The sequence below is a fragment of the Oncorhynchus mykiss genome, chromosome 26 (assembly GCF_013265735.2).
Source record: "Oncorhynchus mykiss isolate Arlee chromosome 26, USDA_OmykA_1.1, whole genome shotgun sequence".
Taxonomy (NCBI): domain Eukaryota; kingdom Metazoa; phylum Chordata; class Actinopteri; order Salmoniformes; family Salmonidae; genus Oncorhynchus; species Oncorhynchus mykiss.
Window position 1 is genome coordinate 21,871,296 of NC_048590.1, and position 18,975 is coordinate 21,890,270.

Here is an 18,975-nt window from a genome sequence, read left to right on the forward strand (position 1 = left end):
AGTCTCCCACATGCCATTTGGCGAACACCAAACGTGTTTGCTTATGTTTTTCTTTAAGCAATAGCTTTTTCTGGCCACTCTTCCGTAAAACCCAGCTCTGTGGAGTTTTGCAGCTCCTTCAGGGTTATCTTCGGTCTCTTTGATGCCTCTCTGATTAACGCCCTCCTTGCCTGGTCCGTGAATTTTGGTGGGCGGCCCTCTCTTGGCAGGTTTGTTGTGGTGCCATATTATTTCCATTTTTTAATAATGGATTTAATGGCGCTCTGTGGGATGTTCAAAGTTTCCGATATTCTTTTATAACCCAACCCTGAACTGTACTTCTCCACAACTTTGTCCCTGACCTGTTTGGAGAGCTCCTTGGTCTTCATGGTGCTTGCTTGGTGGTGCCCCTTGATTAGTGGTGTTGCAGACTCTGGGGCCTTTCAGAACCGGTGTATATATACTGAGATCATGTGACAGATCAAGTGACACTTAAATAAAGTCCACCTGTGTGCAATCAAACTAATTGTGTGACTTCTGAAGGTAATTGGTTGCACCAGATCTTATTTAGGGGCTTCCTAGCAAAGGGGGGGAATACATATGAACGCACCACTTTTATGTTGGTTTATTTTTTTTCATTTCACTTCACCAATTTGGACTATTTTGTATATGTCCATTACATGGAACCCAAATAAAAATCAAATGTAAATTACAGGTTGTAATACAACAAAATAGGAAAAACACCAAGGGGGATGAGTACTTTTGCAAGGCGCTGTATGTTTATTTACTTTCCGTTTTGTACTTTAACTATTTTCAGAGCGTTACAACACTGTACATAGACATAATATGACATTTGAAATGTCTTTATTATTTTGGAACTTCTGTGAGTGTAATGTTTACTGTTAATTTTTATTGTTTATTTCACTTTTGTTTATTATCTACTTCACTTGCATTGGCAATGTTAACATATCCTTCCCATTCCAATAAAGCCCTAAAATTGAATTGAAATTGAATTGAGAGAGAGACAGTGAGAGACAGACAGTGAGAGACAGACAGAGAGAGACAGAGAGAGACAGACAGACAAAGAGAGACAGACAGAGAGAGAGAGAGAGAGAGAGAGAGAGAGAGAGTTTGAGTTTTTATAAAACCTTTATTTTTTACTCAAGTGTTAACATAAAAAATGACACACTGCCTTTTCAGAAATGAAATAACAAATGTAATTCCTAAACAAAAATAAATACATAACATATACATTCAACTTATTTCAGCAGCAAAAAATAATTTCCCCTCCTCTACAAAACAAAGCGCTCCTTCGTAGGCCCACTTCTCCTCAAATAATAGGAGATCTTTTACAGCTGAAAAGAACTCAAAATCTACTTTTATTCTTGCTTTCACTAAACCTTTAAAAACACATCTTACATCCTGCCCATATCCCGTTTCTATCTTATGTTTCCTACTCAGAAAAATTGACATCTTAGCTTGTCCCAAAATAAAATTTAACATTTGACATTTTCTTTTCTGTTGTTTACTATATTGAAACCCCAAAATAAAAACAGTGTTATTGAAAAACTCCCCTACAGCTTTAAACAAAGATTCCAGCATTTCCAATAGAGGTTTTATCCTCTCACACTCCATAAAACAGTGAAAAATGGTTTCTCTTATATTACAAAAAGGACATCCATCTCTAACATCTGAGTTAATAACAGATACAAAAGCATTAACTGCAATGATGCCATGTAAAACCCTCCATTGCATATCACCAGTACCCTTTTGTAACGGTGGTTTGTACAGTGCTCTCCATGCTGGCTTTACCTTGTCATCAATGCCCAATTTTACCCTCCATGGAGTATCTTTTCTATTTTTCAATTTATCTTTATTCAACACCTTGACACACCCCCTATACAATTCCTTCCCATTCACCTCATCCAAACCCACCTCCTCCAACCCTCTCAAATCCAGCAATAACGCCTTTCTTTCTGACTCTGGGATATTTGGTGTAATCCCTAGTTTTGGAAATGAGACGTCTTCATCTTGCATCTTCTTCTTGTGGCTACTAAGCATACCCCATTCTTCCGCTGACAGAGCCTTCCTACAGCTCCCCAGCATTTGTCCGACAATCCTTTCCGACCTCATCCCCAAATGTTCTGCCACCCGTCTTCCATCCATTAAGGCGGGCCCAGCCATGGCCATTAACTGTCTTAAGGTGATGATTTTCCCCTTCACCAGAATCTTGGAGAAATGTGGAACAGCTGCAGTTGTACAATCCAGTCTTACCCCATACACCAGAGGTTCCTCCAACAGCCAATGCACTGACTCCGCTGAAGTTCTTCTGGACACCTTCATTACGCTCCACACTCTGAGAAGGCCTCTGTAAAACGGAGGTACTCCCTCCCTAGAAATCTGGCTACTATCAACCAGAAATAAAGCCTTCTTTAAACCTAATCCTCCAACCCGCTGTAATATAAGACCTGTCACCCCTCTCCACACCACATTTTCCGGTCCATAAAGCAACCTTTGAATAAACTGAAACCGGAAAGCAGCAGCCCTACTAGCAAGATGTACAATACCTTGTCCCCCCTCCTCTTTTGACAAATACAAAACACTTTGTGGAACCCAGTGATATTTATCCCAAAAGAAATCCACAACAATTGCCTGTATCTTAGCCAGAAGGCCAGATGGTGGTTCTAAAACTGACAACCGATGCCACAGTGCAGAGGCAATCACATTGTTAACTATAATAGTGCGCCCCCTATATGACATACGAGATAGTAACCAACGCCATCTCCTCATCCTCCCTTCCACCATTTCAACCACCCCACTCCAATTTTTTTCCATAGTCCCCTCATCTCCTAGGTACACTCCAATATACTTAAAACCTCCCTTACACCATTCTAGCCCCCCTGGCAAAGCCATGATCCCTCCAGACCATTCTCCAATCTGTAAAGCACAATTCTTTTCCCAATTTACCTTTGCAGAGGATATTCCCCTAAAACGATCAACCATTAGACTCAAACTATCCACCTCCGCTTGATTTTTCACTAGCACAACTACATCATCAGCATAGGCTGAAAGACGAATAGGAGGAATATCCTCTGAAAGGCACACCCCTGCAATGCGACTTCTAATGCTATTTAGTAGTGGCTCTATAGCAATAGCATATAACATCCCAGACATAGAACATCCTTGCCTAATACCACTACACACTTTAAAAGGAGCACTCAAACCACCGTTAACTTTCAATACACTTTCAATGTCACCATATATCACCTTTATCATGGCAATAAAACCAGAGCTGAACCCAAACGCCTCAAACGTGTGCCATAAATATTGATGTTCAACTCGGTCAAATGCCTTTTCCTGATCAATTGAAATTAGACCAGCATCCAACCCAATAGCCCTAGAGACGTCCAAAAAATCACGAATCAAAGAAATGTTATCCCCTATCTGCCTGCCAGGAACACAGTAGGACTGATCCGTATGTATGATTTGCCCCATCACCTCCCTCAGCCTGTTGGACAAAGCCTTTGACAATATTTTATAATCAGTACACAATAAAGCCACCGGCCTCCAGTTCTTCACCTCCCTCAGGTCACCCTTTTTAGGCAGTAGGGTGAGGACAGCCCTTCTGCAGCTTATTGGTAGTAACCCTCCGGTTAAACTATCATTAGCTACTTCTAACCAATCCTCTCCCAACATAGCCCAAAAAGACTTAAAAAAGTCAACGGGAAGCCCATCAATGCCTGGTGCCCTTCCATTTTCCATGCCATTTAATGCAGTGTATAAATCCTGCAAAGACAATGGTTGCTCAAGCTCAACCTGAGCTTCTGCAGGCACCTTTGGGAGCCCATCAAAGAACTGCTGTGTCACTGTTTTGTCCTCTTTGTACTCACACTTGTAGAGCTCAGCATAGAACTCTACTGCCCTCTTTCTAATTTCACTAGGGCTAGTGAGCTCTTGTCCAACAGCTGATTTGAGACAATGAATAATTTTTCTTTGTCCATTCTTTTTCTCTAAACCAAAGAAAAATTTGGATGAGGCATCCATTTCAGATATGCCCTGAAATGTACTTCTCACCAGTGCCCCCTGTGCTCTGATACCCAGCAGATCTGCCAATGCAGCTTTTCTCCTCTTGAGGGCCTGAGTATGGCCTCGATCTCCTGTGGTCTCAACCAACGTCATGAGTTCCACTATTTCAATCTCTAGGGCTTTCATTGATCTGGTGATATCCTTGGTGACATTCCTCGTGTATTGATTACAAAATTGTTGAATCTGGATTTTCCCTATATCCCACCATTGTTGAAGGGATACAAAACTGGCCTTTTGAGACCTCCACCTCTCCCAAAAAAAACTGAAACAATTCCTGAAGTGAGCATCACTCAATAAAGTTATATTAAAATGCCAGTATGCGCTTTTAGGTTTTACATCGTTAATGAACACCACCTCTGTTATTAAACAATGATCAGAAAATCCCACTGGAGTTATCACACTTGATTTACAGACCTGAGATTGATGCTCAAAAGCATAAAACCTATCTAACCTGGCCATAGAGATGATGTTCTCTCTCACATGCGCCCAGGTGTACTGCCTTGTTCCTCCATGTTGACTCCGCCAAATATCACACAGTTCATTTGTTACAATAAGGCGTTTTAAAAACGTCATTGAGTCTATATGAGGTTCTTGGTGATTTCTATCTAAATCACTAACTGTGCAGTTAAAATCCCCAGCAATAAACAAATAATCTTCTTTGTTACATTTCTCAATGGTATTTGATAATGTCTCTAAAAAACATACCCTATTAACTGTCACCACTGGGGCATATGCATTTATCAGACACATATTGATGTTTTCATACCTTGCTCTAACTTTTAATAACCTCCCCTCAACTACCTCTTCAACCTCATATGACAAAGGCAAAAACCCTTTTGAGAACAAGATGACCACACCCCCACTTTTTGAGTTTTTATGACTACACACCACTGTCCCCCCCCACTCCTGTTGCCACATAACTTCATTTTCCAAATTACTATGCGTTTCTTGTAGAAAAATTATGTCACTTCCCTTTCCCCTCATTAACTCATACACCATGGCTCTTTTTTTAACATCTCTTGCCCCATTTATGTTTAAAGAAGATATCTTAAAACTGCTCATGGATAAGAAAAAAATACAGAGAAAGATACAGCCACCACATCTCTTTACAGAGTTAAAACTGCAACTGAACTCTTTCATTTTCTTTAGAATTTGCATCACTTATTACTCTCGTGACCACTTTCTTGAGTCTAGCAATTTCAGGGCTTTTCAAACCTCCCCCTGTAATTTTTGACATCAGAAACTTTGCTGATTCAATAAACAATTCACGTTCAGGGAAAAAATCAGTTACATTGTAATCCTGCATATATTTCTTCCCTTTTGTCAACTTCAGAAATTGACGTATCTTCTCGATCCCATACCTCCCTTCCACCCCATCTATCTCACTATATTGTTGTGACGCGTCAGATGACTCACTCTCGCTATCCTCCCCAGAAGAAAACCCCATCTCTACAACCTGTTCATCTTCACCTGATTTATCCATCTCTACCTTTCTCTTAGAATTAGACCCTAAGGCACTAGACCCTAGGCACTAAAGCTACTACCAGGCTCAGCGCGTTCATTCTCGGGACAATTATGCACCAAATGCCCCTCTCTTCCACATCCAAAACATTTCATTGATTCAGTAGATGCATAGAAGACATAATCAAATCCATCAATCTTAAAACTAAACGCTAAATTCAGTTCATCTCCTTCCTTTTTTAAAATCATATGCACTTGTCTCCTATGAGACACGACATGTTTCAACAACGGAGATTTGCATCCAAAAATAACCTTCTTTATTGTAGATACGATTTGACCATGGCGAGATAACTCTCGCTCTAACACTTCATCTCTAACAAATGGTGGCACGTTAGAAAGCATAACTTTCTTCGCCGGATTCATAAGCGGAAATACCGGCGTCTTTGTCTCCCGCAACACAACACCCCTCTCAACTATCTTATTCACCTTTTCAATTGAATCTAAGAATATCACTACAGCGCTATTCATCCTTGAGGCTGATTTGATGCTATCATACCCAATGATAGCACCCACAGCCAAGCTACATTCTTCCACTGAACACCCAGCCGCAGCAGGAATTTTTACTCCATGCCTCCGACTAAGTTTTTCAAACTCTACACTTCCGCGAGTGGCCATTACAACCAGCCCCACCCGCTGGTTGTGCCCTCGCGAAAAACCAACCTCAAAGATCCCACCACCCCTATACGTGCTTAGTGATAGTTAAACAATATACCCTTAAAACAACTAAACTAATCAATATATATATATGTACATACCAAAACCCATTAGAGTGAAAATAAATTCCATTCGTTCTCACAATCACTCCTGCTTGACGACTCACTCCCAGCATGCACTCCGAGAGAGAGAGAGAGAGAGAGAGAGAGAGAGAGAGAGAGAGACCGACAGAGAGAGACCGACAGAGAGAGACCGACAGAGAGAGAGACCGACAGAGAGAGAGACCGACAGAGAGAGAGAACGACAGAGAGAGAGACCGACAGAGAGAGACCGACAGAGAGAGACCGACAGAGAGAGAGAGACAGAGAGAGACCGACATAGACAGACAGACAGACAGAGAAAGTGAACAGAGAGAGAGAACATGAGAGAGGAGGGTGTAAACCAAACTCAGGTAATCCACTGCTTGGCTTCCCCGGGGAGCTATGCGTCACCACGGTAACCCCAATCATGCTGAGTGCACACTTCCTAGTGACTCCACCACAGAGGCAAGAAGGAGATAGAAATGGAGTAGAGGAGGACATAGAGAGAGACAAGCCTAAACTACTGTGGTGGTGTTCTTCTCGGGTCAGAAACCCAAGGCCTCCTGTAATAATTACAGCCAGAGAAGAGAAGAGACGTCATGCCATGACACAGAGATAGAAAGCACTGCAGGAAGGTATGAGGTTGGGTGGAAGAGGTGGTAGAACAGTAGGTATGGTTAGGGGATAGAAGAGAGGGGTTAGCCTGATGGTCTCTTCGGGACTATCCAACAAGGCTCCAAGTCATAAATCAACATGTATGTCCACCACAATAAGAGATACTGGGCCAAAACCAGCTGAGAGAGAAACCAGTGTGTGTGTGTGTGTGTGTGTGTGTGTGTGTGTGTAGTCCACTGTCTCCTCTGGGTAGGTAGAGAGATACAGACATGGGTAATCTCTCCTTAGAGCTACAGTGTCTGTAACTGAGTCTGTGCATTACAGAGGACTGCCACACCACACTGACACTAAAGCCTGTATCTTTACCCCTGAGCACAGAAACACGACCGCAGGATTAAACCACTAATGCACAAACTACTTGCCTAATACTATTTTTGGTTCCAAGTGAACCCTTTCGCCACTAAAAGGTTCTACCTGGAACCATAAATGGTTCTATGGGGAAAATGAAGAAAACCATGAGAGGATCACACAGAGAACAGCCCTGCCATACAAATCTAACCCTTCTTTTACCAGGCTGTGTTCTCACCAGACAGTTTACCTTCCTCGTCTGATAAAGGCGTTTTCTCACAGAACAGGTTGAAGCCAGTTCATTATTCCACTGACACACGACGTGTCACGATCACTCCGCCTCCGTGCTATCAGTCTCCTTCTGATAACGCCTGGGCTTGACCTCAGTGTGAGGACACACCTCAGTCTGGCTTCACGCCAACACAGACAAAACAATACTTCGAAATGAGGGACACCAAAAACGAGCCGTTTAAAGGAGAATTTTCTCTGAATGAAAATCCTCTACAGTTTCGAGGAGAATCAATACAACTAAAGCAGATAAATTGTGCTCCGTAGTCGTTATGATGACTAGAAATACGGGAGGCTAAAATGTCAAATGTAAATCAGGCAGTCTGTTCCATACTGACTAATATTCATAAGTGTATAATTAAAACATTTCATTTGTGTTCATTGACATAATTCATCTGACTCATCCCCAAAATACTAATTCCAACAACCAGATGTACGTCATTCAGCACTGACTCATATGCATTACCATACTGATATGTATACTTCATGTTCATATTCATGGCTTGAAGCAGAGGTGAAGAGAAAATCAATGAATACATCAACCAACAAACTGTCACTACACTACGGAGCACAAAACAGGCCGTTATCGTCCATACTTCCTTTTCTCTTTCATGAGATACAGACAGTTAAAAGACATGCAGAAGCACACACACACACACACACACACACACACACACACACACACACATCCCTCGCTAAGGACGGAGACTCCCAAAAGACCCCCAGTTCAGTTTGGGGCTCCACTCACCCCCAGTTTCCTGCTGCGCATGCGGACGTATCCCTGCTTGACGATGTCGTTGAAGTTGGAGGCCATCTCTGTGGGAGCTGGGACCTGCTGGGGCCTACGGAGGCTAGCATCCAGTCCTTCAGTCCTGCAGTCCAGCGCTGCACCTAACCCCCCTCCTCCCCCTCCCCCCCCTTCTTAAGTCCTGGGGTTACCTTCTCCCTCCTCTATATCAGCCAAGTCTTCCTTTTCAGATCCTGTTGCCCTCAGACTGCCCTCACTCCTCTAATGCAGCTCGTTGTCCCCTCGTCCCTTCCTTGCAGTCCCTAAAGAAAGAGAGAAGGAGAGAGAGAGGAGAAGAAACAGGGGATCTATTATTCATTAAAGTGGCAGGAGAGAATGGTAGTGGCATGCAGACACACGGAACATTATCCTCCATTATTCATTGCTTTGGCAGACACCATTATTGAGGGCAAGTAGGTAGCATGGCTTCTGTGACACATCATTATGTATAGTGTACAGCACCGCCTCTGTCTCGGAGCTACTGGAACTACCGTTAGAACGGGCTTGGAAACAGAGCGTCTTCTGGAGACCATCCTTCCCAGTCAAGCAGGAAGAAAACAGAGTAATGAGGAGAAACTCATTTTAAGTTCAGCCAGACAGCTGTAAACCAAACGTAGACTTTATTACTTCATCATTGTTTCTAATGCTTTTCTGAAAAATCCTAAAGCTACTTCAATAACAACTGAAATCAAAAGAATGTTGGAGACACATCATGGAGACTTCTTGCGTAAATGAGCCAGATCTGTTTGACCCAGTATTGAGGATAGCCATATGTTATGCAGAGCTCTACAGTGAGGGGATGAGGTGAGGACGGTAGTTCTGATGGTATCATTGCCCCATACTCAGACATTCAAAACGCACACATGCACACGCACACACAGATTAAATTTAAGCATGCACACAGGGACACACACAGACACAGAGACAGACCCACACACACAGCACAAACTCCTTTGGGGGCATTGCAGAGTGAGACAGACAGGCAGGCAGGCAGAGTGTTTCCTGTGACCACATGATGCCATCGTCAGTGTTCTGCTCTAATGGTGCGCGGGTACGCTGTTTGTTCACCCGCACCCACCCGCAATTGCTAATATGTGAGAGGTTATAGACCTACAGTCAGTGTCCAGACTTCAGTTTCCATTTAACCCATCTGAACAGTGGGCTACAGTTCCCTTGATGTGCCATCGGCCTATTTGAAGTCCCTGTCTTGTGACTGTATAGCGCCTCACAATCACCACACATAACGTAGCATAACTGCTATCATCCTCTTTTACCACTCCACCAAATCTTTCCCAAACATACCTTTTCTGGCCCTCCCTTCTCTTCATTTTCAACTGTCCCTTTCGCAGCTTTTCTCTACTGAATTAAAACTCGGACATTGTCCTTTTTGTCTCTGTGGATCGACTTGAGCTTCTTCTGCCGTTTCCCAAATACATTTGGAGATTGGCGTGTAGGCTATTTGGCGCTTGTACAGTTAGATCCTGTGGCTTAAGCACTAATGCCAGACAGCCTAAAATAATGAAAGAAAAACCTCAATGTGACCTATAAACTATAAACTGCACAATAATAGAATGGATTTTGAAGGTACTGTTTTCTTTATTCAACCCACCCTTCATCCACACAATATTTAACGATCCTGAACCCGCCCGCCCTGAGGATATAACTGCGGGGACTGCGGGTTATAAGTTAACCCACACATCACTATTCTGCTCGCTGGGGCAGAACTCAGTGGGGTTCATCTTCTCCCTGAGGAACTGGCGCTAAGTCTCCCCGACTACGGTGGAACAGAGACATCCAACTTTAACAAGGACCTCATTAACCAGGACAGAGCCAGGCTAATCGCTCACAGCACTGTTGGTTTAGAGAGGTGGCTCACACACACTGGGGAGGGGGCTAACACACACACACACACACACAAGATATAGAGCTAAACATCTGCAGACTGGCTCCACTGTGACCCTCTGGGACTGCTGGTGTCACCATGGCGGGTAGCCTAGCTTGCCAGTGCTATAACAACATTCTAAGAAAGTGGTAACTGGCAAAGGCCCATCGCTGGGAACAAGAATATATGTCGACTGAGGAGAGGATCCTTATGTGGATGGGATTGGCTTAATGTTAGCATAGTGGGAGTGCTTGAGACACACTTGATGTGCCATTATATCTTGGAGCACAATTGGAAAGCGATTAAATCCCATGAAAGCTATTCAGATGAGACAAATGTGCACCCCGGTGAGATAAAATCACTCTCAGGGCCATGCTTAGTTAAGCAGAGCTTCAATAGTGTACGTATGGAGGGGATTGAAGATTCCGTGGGGGATAGCACAACTCTACACATTACACATGCAGTATGACAGATGTAGTCACCTATTACAAACAACGTCCATGGTCAGCAGTGAATAACCTGGAGAACAGGGATTGTTGTTTGCAGCCAGAGGTGGGCTGGTGTGTGAGGAAGAGCAATAGAGTGCAAGAGTGCCCAGAATGGAGGATCAGCTTGTCAAAACCCAATCTAAAAATTGCCATCGATGCCATTGATTCTGATCCTGCACCGATTGATTCTGTGCTAGCCTCTACAGCGAAACGCCAGGGCCCCGTTCCAGACTCCCTCCTCTACGCCCTCTCCACCTCCCCATAACCATGGAGATGTGCTGATTTACCTCTTTTTTTTGTGTGTGTTCACGATCGATACACATCAGCAGCTCCCCCCCCCCCCCCCCCCCCCCGAGACGGATAGTAAACGGCCCGCGGGTGATGTATCACTGAGCAACACATTAGCATTAACATGTGGGGAGAACACATTGTCCCTACAGAAACAAAGCCTTATCACGCCATGTGTCATCTTTCGAAAAACAGGACACCATTCCATTGTACTCCGCTTGTTTTACACAACGGAGCATAGGCACTAGGACAGCACAGAGCTGGGAGTGGGATTTTAGAAACAGACAGACAGTATAGTCAGTCGCTACTTTATAAATGTGTGCTTAGGATGGAGGGAACACAGGAGTGCCTGTCGGGACCCAGGTGCCGGGGATGGTAATAGGCGGATAATGAATTCAGAGATTAGCGAATCCCACTTCGCTCCTCTCCCAGCGAACGAGGAACAAACAGCTTGTTAAAGAAGGACGTGAGGTGAGACGGCGGGGGTAGCAGTGTTGAAATGAAGGCGAGGCAGGAACACCTGTTCTGGCTGTAAGTGTAGGTTGAGACAAAAGGCTGCAGACAGGCCTGTCTCTGGGAACAGAGCGACTTGATAACAGGCTGCTTTGAGGAGGGCCTTTCGGGGGTTGTCTGTTCTCTACTTTTTTAGAGAACAAGTTATATCACACAGCTGGCTGCTAAACCTCTTCTTAAAGCCCATCAGCTCCTCTCAGCCACACATTTAGGGAGGAAGCTGGAGTTGCACTGCATACAAATGACTATGAAGCACAATGTGCCAGGAGCACAAATTAAGAAGGAGAAAGTTACTATGGAAAATGAGCAAAATTCAGAGGGTTAAAAAAAAAAACTTTTTAGTACATCCACTGTAACCATGGGAACCTAACTGTGTTTTCCCAAAAGGCCTGTCTGCGCTATGGGAGAAGAGAGGAGACAATGTAAAGCTCCCTGACAGAGAGAGCAGAGATATGCCATGCTCGGAATAACAATAGGGAACCGTGTCTGTGAGCTTGATCTCATATCTCATTCACAATCATTAAGTCATTTAAAAAGGGGCAAATCATATCAGAAGTCAGTTGCCAACTGAATACTTGTACACATCAGTCATGCACAGCCTACTGTGACTCATCTGTGAATGTTATTTTACTAGATAGTTTTTTTCCCCATATTGTAATCTTTGAAAAAAAACGAGATGAGGCCTGATGAGCGCAGACTTGAACGTTGTGAAAATTCTGTGCAACTTCTGGCGCGTTTACTGTGAGCACTGCGTTTGTACCCACTTTAAGTTACAGTTATACCAGTGGCCAAGTACGCTACCGTCGCTATTTGATCCTAATGTAGACCTACCATAAAAAAACTATGGAGAAAATGCCTACATTCCTTGAAAAAAAAAGGGATTGAAATGAACCTATGCTCCTTCAGACAAGGAGGTGACTGAAAATGTTCTGTTGTTTGATGCAAGAAACCACTTCACAAAATAAATATCATTATTTTTCCCACACCATTATAATAGAGAATCAGACAAATTATGCTACCCTCTGCCTATTGGCTACTTAGCTTATCAAAGCCTGTCTCAAAATACAACACTGCCCCTTTAAGACATAAAAAAAGCTCTTTACTTAGCAAAGAATATGAACAAATGTGCACAGGTGCACAGCTCTCGCTTTGATCTCAAAACAAGCGCATCGACTCGCAACCCCTCACGCTGTAAACACAGTCCAGCTCAGTATGGGCCGGAGTCATGCCTGTAAATGCAATAGAATCCTACTCCAATGTGCTCTGCCTAACAGAAAATCTCTTGCATACTTTGTTTAGCTTCAGGTTGTTGCATTGATAGTAGCTAATATTGCATTGATTCGAGCACAATTCACACAGTAAAGGGAAACGTTGATAGTGTTAACTAAAGGGGAAAACTAGAAACTTGAGTGGAGTTCAATCTCATGCTTCTTTGTGCAGGCTGAAATTTATTCTGCAAGGCAGTCCCGGGGGAGCTGCGCGCCCGTGTGCAGCTTTAAGGGAACATTGAGGCCAAGTCTACTCTATGGATGTCTTGAAATGCACTTTCCTCTCTTCGCTTCTCGCCTGATGACTGGCCCTACCTGCTCCCTCTCTCCTCTCTGCGTTGTATTGTCGATGTCAGAGTTCGATACTGAGTCCACTCGGCACCTGTTGCTGGAAGATGGATTGAACCACACACACAGAGCCAGCAGCTACATGGACCTCCTGACCTGTTGAGATGAGGGAGGGGTGGTAGCTAGAGGCAGGGATGTGTGTTAAACCACAGATGATCCATATATATATATATATATATATATATATATATACTAGATACTCAAGTGGCTGCTCTAACAATGAAAATAAATGTCTTCAAAAATGCAAGGCAGTCGGGAGGAGGCAGGTGGGACCATTCCAGCCAATGAGACGGCAGTGAACAACAGGCTCAACTTCGATATAAAGTGTTTTTTTCTCAAAGTTGTCACGTGTCCTACTTCGTACACTCGTAAAAACCTAAGCATTACAAAACTTCCATTCGATCAAATAAGCAAACATGTAGCAAATAAGCTATTCATTTTTTTGTTAACCAAATTCAACTCTCGTTGTCACGCCCTGACCTTATCTTTTTTTATCTTTATTATTTGGTTAGGTCAGGGTGTGACAAGGGTGGTTTGTTTCGTTTTTGTATTGTCTAGGGGGTTTTGTATGTCTTGGGGTTTTTCTAGTCTAGGTGTTTATATGTCTATGGTTGCCTCGATTGGTTCTCAATCAGAGGCAGCTGTTTATCGTTAGCCATATTCCTAGGTTATTTTGTGGGTTGTTATTCTATGTTTAGTTGCCTGTCTGCACTAGTCATATTAGCTTCACGGTTCGTTTTGTATAGTTTGTTCAGTGTTCTCTCTTTAATTAAAGAGTGATGTAGTCATTTCACGCTGCACCTTGGTCTCCTCCATATGACGACCGTGACACTCGTTGACCTCCATACAAATACTCCTCGCTAGGTGCCCAGTTACTCCTCTCGCTTCGCCTCTTCCTCTCTGGTTAAACACATATCAGTGAGCCTATCAGCACACAGTACTGAACCAATCACAGACAACCGTTTAAAACAGGTCACACACTGGTAGGATATTATACAAGCCACTCACTGGAGTCTACCGTAAAGTAATAGATGTTGTACATATCAGACATCTATATTCAGAAGTCTTAGGCAGGGCAGAGAACACAGGAGAGCTGATTAGCTGGAAGGAGGAGGAGAGAATGCAGAAAGTTTGTGTTTACTGGAGGCTAAATGTGTCTAGGCAAAGAGGCCTGTGTCAGTTTGAGTCTTATGAGCGAGGGCATGTTTATTGTGATACTGCCTGAGATAGCTTGAGGCTAAGAGGCAGATTGTGTTAGAGAGCCTTGGTTAACCGGAGTCGAGAGGAATAGAGGGAGTTAGTAGCAGGACACAGAATGTAAGTGAATGTGGAAAGGGGAGGGACTACACTATCATCACGACATTGGTTGTAGTTACAAACAGACGCCTCAGCATCTGTACTCCAACAGACAGACCTTCTGTGTGTGTGTGTGCCTCCGTGCGTGCGTGCCTCCATGTGTACATGTCTGTGTGCGCACATGCATCCGTGTGTATATGAGTTAACAGATGAGCTCTGCAGAGCAGCACAGCAGCTCTCCCTGCAATGTGTACCAGTTGTCTGGTGAATCCAATCCCCGTGTCCTCTCTCTCAGCTGTGCCCATCACAGCCTAATCAAATCCCCAGAGCACCAGGTGTGCCCAGGGCAGGTTAATCTAATGCCAGGTGTGTCCATCTCAGCTGAATTAGATCATGCTACATTAGGCGCAAGACAGATCCAGATATGTCATCTTCTCTCTGGGAGCGACACGGAGGGAGGGAGACAGGGAGGGAGGAAACGAGAACAAAAAAAGAGAGTGAGACAGAAAAAGTGGTTGATTGTGTCAGGTCAATTTCATGAGCCACTTCACTTCCATTCCTTTGGAGAGGTTAGTGAGGTGAAAAGAATGGAGCATTCTAGCCATCGATCAGGTGGGGAGGGGAAGGACAGAGAGCAGATCGACTACAGTGTAATGCTATGTGTGTGTGTGTGTGTGTGTGTGTGGGAACACGTCTTCATAGGGTTAATAACTTCAGCTCTGTGAGTTTGACAGATTTGCTCAGATTTGCTCTGTGATGGAGAAGACAGCATCCATCTAGGGGGTGACGAAAAGATACAAGAGATTCGTGTTCCCTCTCGTTCTGACTTCCTCTGTCACCCACATGTCAATGTCACCCATCTCTCTCCTTTCACCATTGATTATACACCATGTCTCTGTTTTTACCTCTATGTCACTCAGTCTATTCTATAAATGGGACCCTTATAATAATGAGTCATCGTCACCCTCCGCAATCTGAGGGCATCATGTGACAGCCCCCCCCCCCTCCCCCCGAAGCAGACGGCTGTCTACCCCACAGGGGGCAACAAGCAGATGGTAAACAAGATGGCAGAGGGGGTGCCAGCCAAGAGGGAGGATCAACCAGTAAAAATACCAATGACTGTTCCATTACATGAGGGAGAAAAGATGGAAGAAAAGAAGAGAGAGAGAGAGAGAGAGAGAGAGCGAGAGAGAGAGAGAGAACTCAGGAGGAGGGTTGTAAATGGTAACTTCCACTTGTGAAGGTTTGTGAGTTACTGTTGTTGCTCCAGTAAGAGCCAGTGATTAAGGGCTCATCAGGCTCCGCCATCTTGATATCATTAATGGAGTCAAATGAACACCTCAGACAACTACGTCACTAAAGTCTCACAAGAGAAACTCTTTCAACCTGACAACATCTCTGTATCTCATGAGCTTTCTTCAGACTCGGTGCAGTTTTTTAAGACTACCAGTACTACTCCTTCTCCACACACGCACACGCACACACGCACACACGCACACACAAATAAACACACACCAATTATTATTTGACACCAAAAACAGACCCCCTGGGAAGAGAGCTGGGAAAAGGCCCAGGGAACACTCCTTCCCTCCGTCTACTCCCTCCATCTCTCCCCTCGCTTAATGAGGACAGACAGACTGCTGTGAAGAAGGGCTGAGGTCAGGGGAGGATGTGGGCAGGAAAAGGACAGAGAGAACAAAGATGGGGAGGATGAAGAGGAAGATAAGGTGCTCCTTGGGGTGATAGTATACAGTGACGTTACAATAATGGCTAACAAAATGCCACACCAAATTTCAGAGCTCATTTCATTCTTCTTTTCCGTCTTTGAGTCTGACACACACACCGTAAACTCTTTAAAGATGGTAGCAGAAAAGGAATGGATCAGTGTGTTGATACAGGGCTGGCGGAAATGATTGACACAGAGGATATGACAGAGACTTGACATCGAATGGCTGGTCTGGACATTGTCCTGGGACCGTTAGCCCTGCTATTCTAAGAGAAACGATGGTCGATCTGAATCAGCATGGGGTCACATAACGACCCCGGCCAAAAGCAGACCACCAGATAAACTATGGACCGGGACCTGAGCTAATTAAGTTCAGCCAATCCCGGGACATTAACACGATTGATCCCCCGCCCGTGCGAGATTAGAATCATTTCATCATTGATCAAGAATCAATTGCCACAGTCTATTTGGATTTGAACGCTGCCCTGTTTTCAAACACGTGTAATGGAACTGCCCGTGGCTGTGAGTCTGGGGGTCATTTCAGGATTCAGTGTCCAATTCATTCCCGAAGCCAGCCTGCCCTTCTGGGAACCAGAGAGCCAATGAAAGGTGGACGTGGAAGTGAGAATCGATGAATGCACATCCGTTTATTTTACGGTCTGGTATGATATCGACAGACAAATGGGAGCATGGGATTAAGTTAGACTGGCTGCTCATTTGAGAGGAGCAGGGAATGGCAATGCAGAAATTCCAAGAAATATTGACTCAATTTTGTGGTATCAACCAATCGGTTTGACTTAACAATAACTTGAAAATGGAGTCCAAGGAGACAAACAAGCAAGGCAAGCAGTAGAAAGTCAAAAAGAGACTGCTCGCTGTGCCAAATGGTTCAGGGACAAGGACAAGGTTGCAGAGAATAGAAGTAGCCTGGGACTACGCTTCGAACGACAGTGGGGATGATAGAAAGAGAAAAAGAGAGAGGGCAAGGTGCATTCCACTCTTTTGTTACGCATTTCGTCCACTTGGCCATTTTGTGGTGAAGGACGTTTTATGGTTTCTAGAAGGGGGGGGGTTCTGTCGCCCTGGAGCTTTTTGTCTCCACTGTCAGCACAGAGAGAATTACCTGCAGTCGCAGCACTGACCTGGACACACTGATCAAACACGTTGAGGATAGAGAGAAAAGGGGAACATGGAAAGAAAAGAGAATGACATCTGCTTTGTGGATAGAGGTATGCTAATGTCCAGATATGTCCTTCTGTGTGATTTGTTATTATGTCTTTCTTTCTTTCCTTTCGTTTTCATCTAGAGACGGGTGTGGAAAATTAGAGTGAGCTAGAAACACGAGGGGCAATGCATCGGACGATTGTTTGTTCAACATGTCAATGTGTTTGTACTTGTCCCCATCCAAATAAACTAAACAGGAAGAAACGGGAATCAGGCACAAAGTGAAGAAAGAGGACTCAGCTGGCCTCGTGATTGGTTGATTGAATTTCCCCCATTTCTCTGGCTGGCTACAGTGAGGCAATTATGGCTCCTGCCACCACTACCGCTGAGTCAACTGATATCGTGTGTGAGTGTGTGAGTGTGTTGTGTCACAGTGTATATTACCGACTCATGATGTAGGGCACTGCAGACTTTACCCTATTGCTTGCACTTCACAGCTCCTCAAACCCAACTTCACGCCAGAAATCAAATACTTTGTATTTTGTCATAGTACCATTATGGAGGAGTCATGGGTATGTGTGCGTCACCTCACATGTCCCTTCAGAGTTCCTCCTGCCCCAGAAACACCCCTTTCGCCAGCCCTCCCTTCCTCCCATCTCATCCTCCTAAACCTCCTCACATTGTGCACAACCCCCCCCGGCTCATAATCCTTGTATCATATCCCATTAAACCCCACATCATCTGCTGAAGCTCTCATACAATCACACACACACACACACACACACACACACACACACACACACACACACACCTGCTTATCCTCCACAAAGGGAATAAAAGGAGGAGAGGATGAGAAGTGATTGTTATAGTTTCATTCCAACTCTATTCTCCGATTCTCTGCCCTAATAAGTCTTTATCCCCAGTAGGAGGTAGGAGGAATCAATGCTGAGGGCTAAAGGAACCCAGCTGACTTCCGAACAAGTGAGAGGTCACTCTTAATTAATACAGCTTGGCTACTGCTAGCGGGTTTAAACCACCATGCCTGGCTCACTGGGAGAAACACAGGGAGAGAGGGGGGTGAGGGGGAGGGGGAGAGAGAGAGAGGAGAGGGGGAGAGAGAGAGAGAGAGGAGAGGGGGAGAGAGAGAGAGAGAGTTAGAGAGAGGGAGAGGGAGAGGGAGAGGGAGGGAGGGAGCGGGGAAAGAGAGAGTGAGAGAGAGAGAGAGAGAGAGAGAGAGAGAGAGAGAGAGAGAGAGAGAGAGAGGGCTAAAGAGAGGGAGGGAGCGGGGAAAGAGAGTGTGAGAGTGAGAGAGAGAGAGAGAGAGAGAGAGAGAGAGAGAGAGAGAGAGAGAGAGAGAGAGACTGTCAAGGAGAGGAGATTATTAACAATGAGCGGGCTGAAAAAAAGTATTCTAATGTATTCTGACCACACAGTCCACTGGGTGAGTTGTTCTTAGAGCATGTCAACTTTTCAGAGAGGAAGAGGGGAGAGGAGGAGGGGCTGGGGACAGTGAGACAGTGGAAGGCAGGATCATTCTCCCGCTTTTGAAAAGGAAGGAATAATGACCCGAAACTTTTAAGCCAGTGGAGGAGAGGCTCTCTGGAGAGGTGAGGAACTAGCAGCCCTGATAAACAATCGTGTCCA

The 18,975-nt window shown here is 44.5% G+C and overlaps 1 protein-coding gene across 2 annotated transcripts in view; it reads right to left on the reverse strand.

Annotated features, from left to right (window-relative positions):
* The window catches only part of LOC110506388 (docking protein 4), a 62,448-nt gene that overhangs the window by 23,266 nt on the left and 20,207 nt on the right, over nt 1-18,975 (reverse strand). For both annotated transcript variants that reach the window (XM_021585975.2, XM_036963518.1), the window contains exon 2: nt 8,320-8,621. In XM_021585975.2, the coding sequence (XP_021441650.1) occupies nt 8,320-8,385 (66 nt within the window). In that variant the 5' untranslated portion in view covers nt 8,386-8,621. The remainder of the gene's footprint in view (nt 1-8,319; nt 8,622-18,975) is intronic.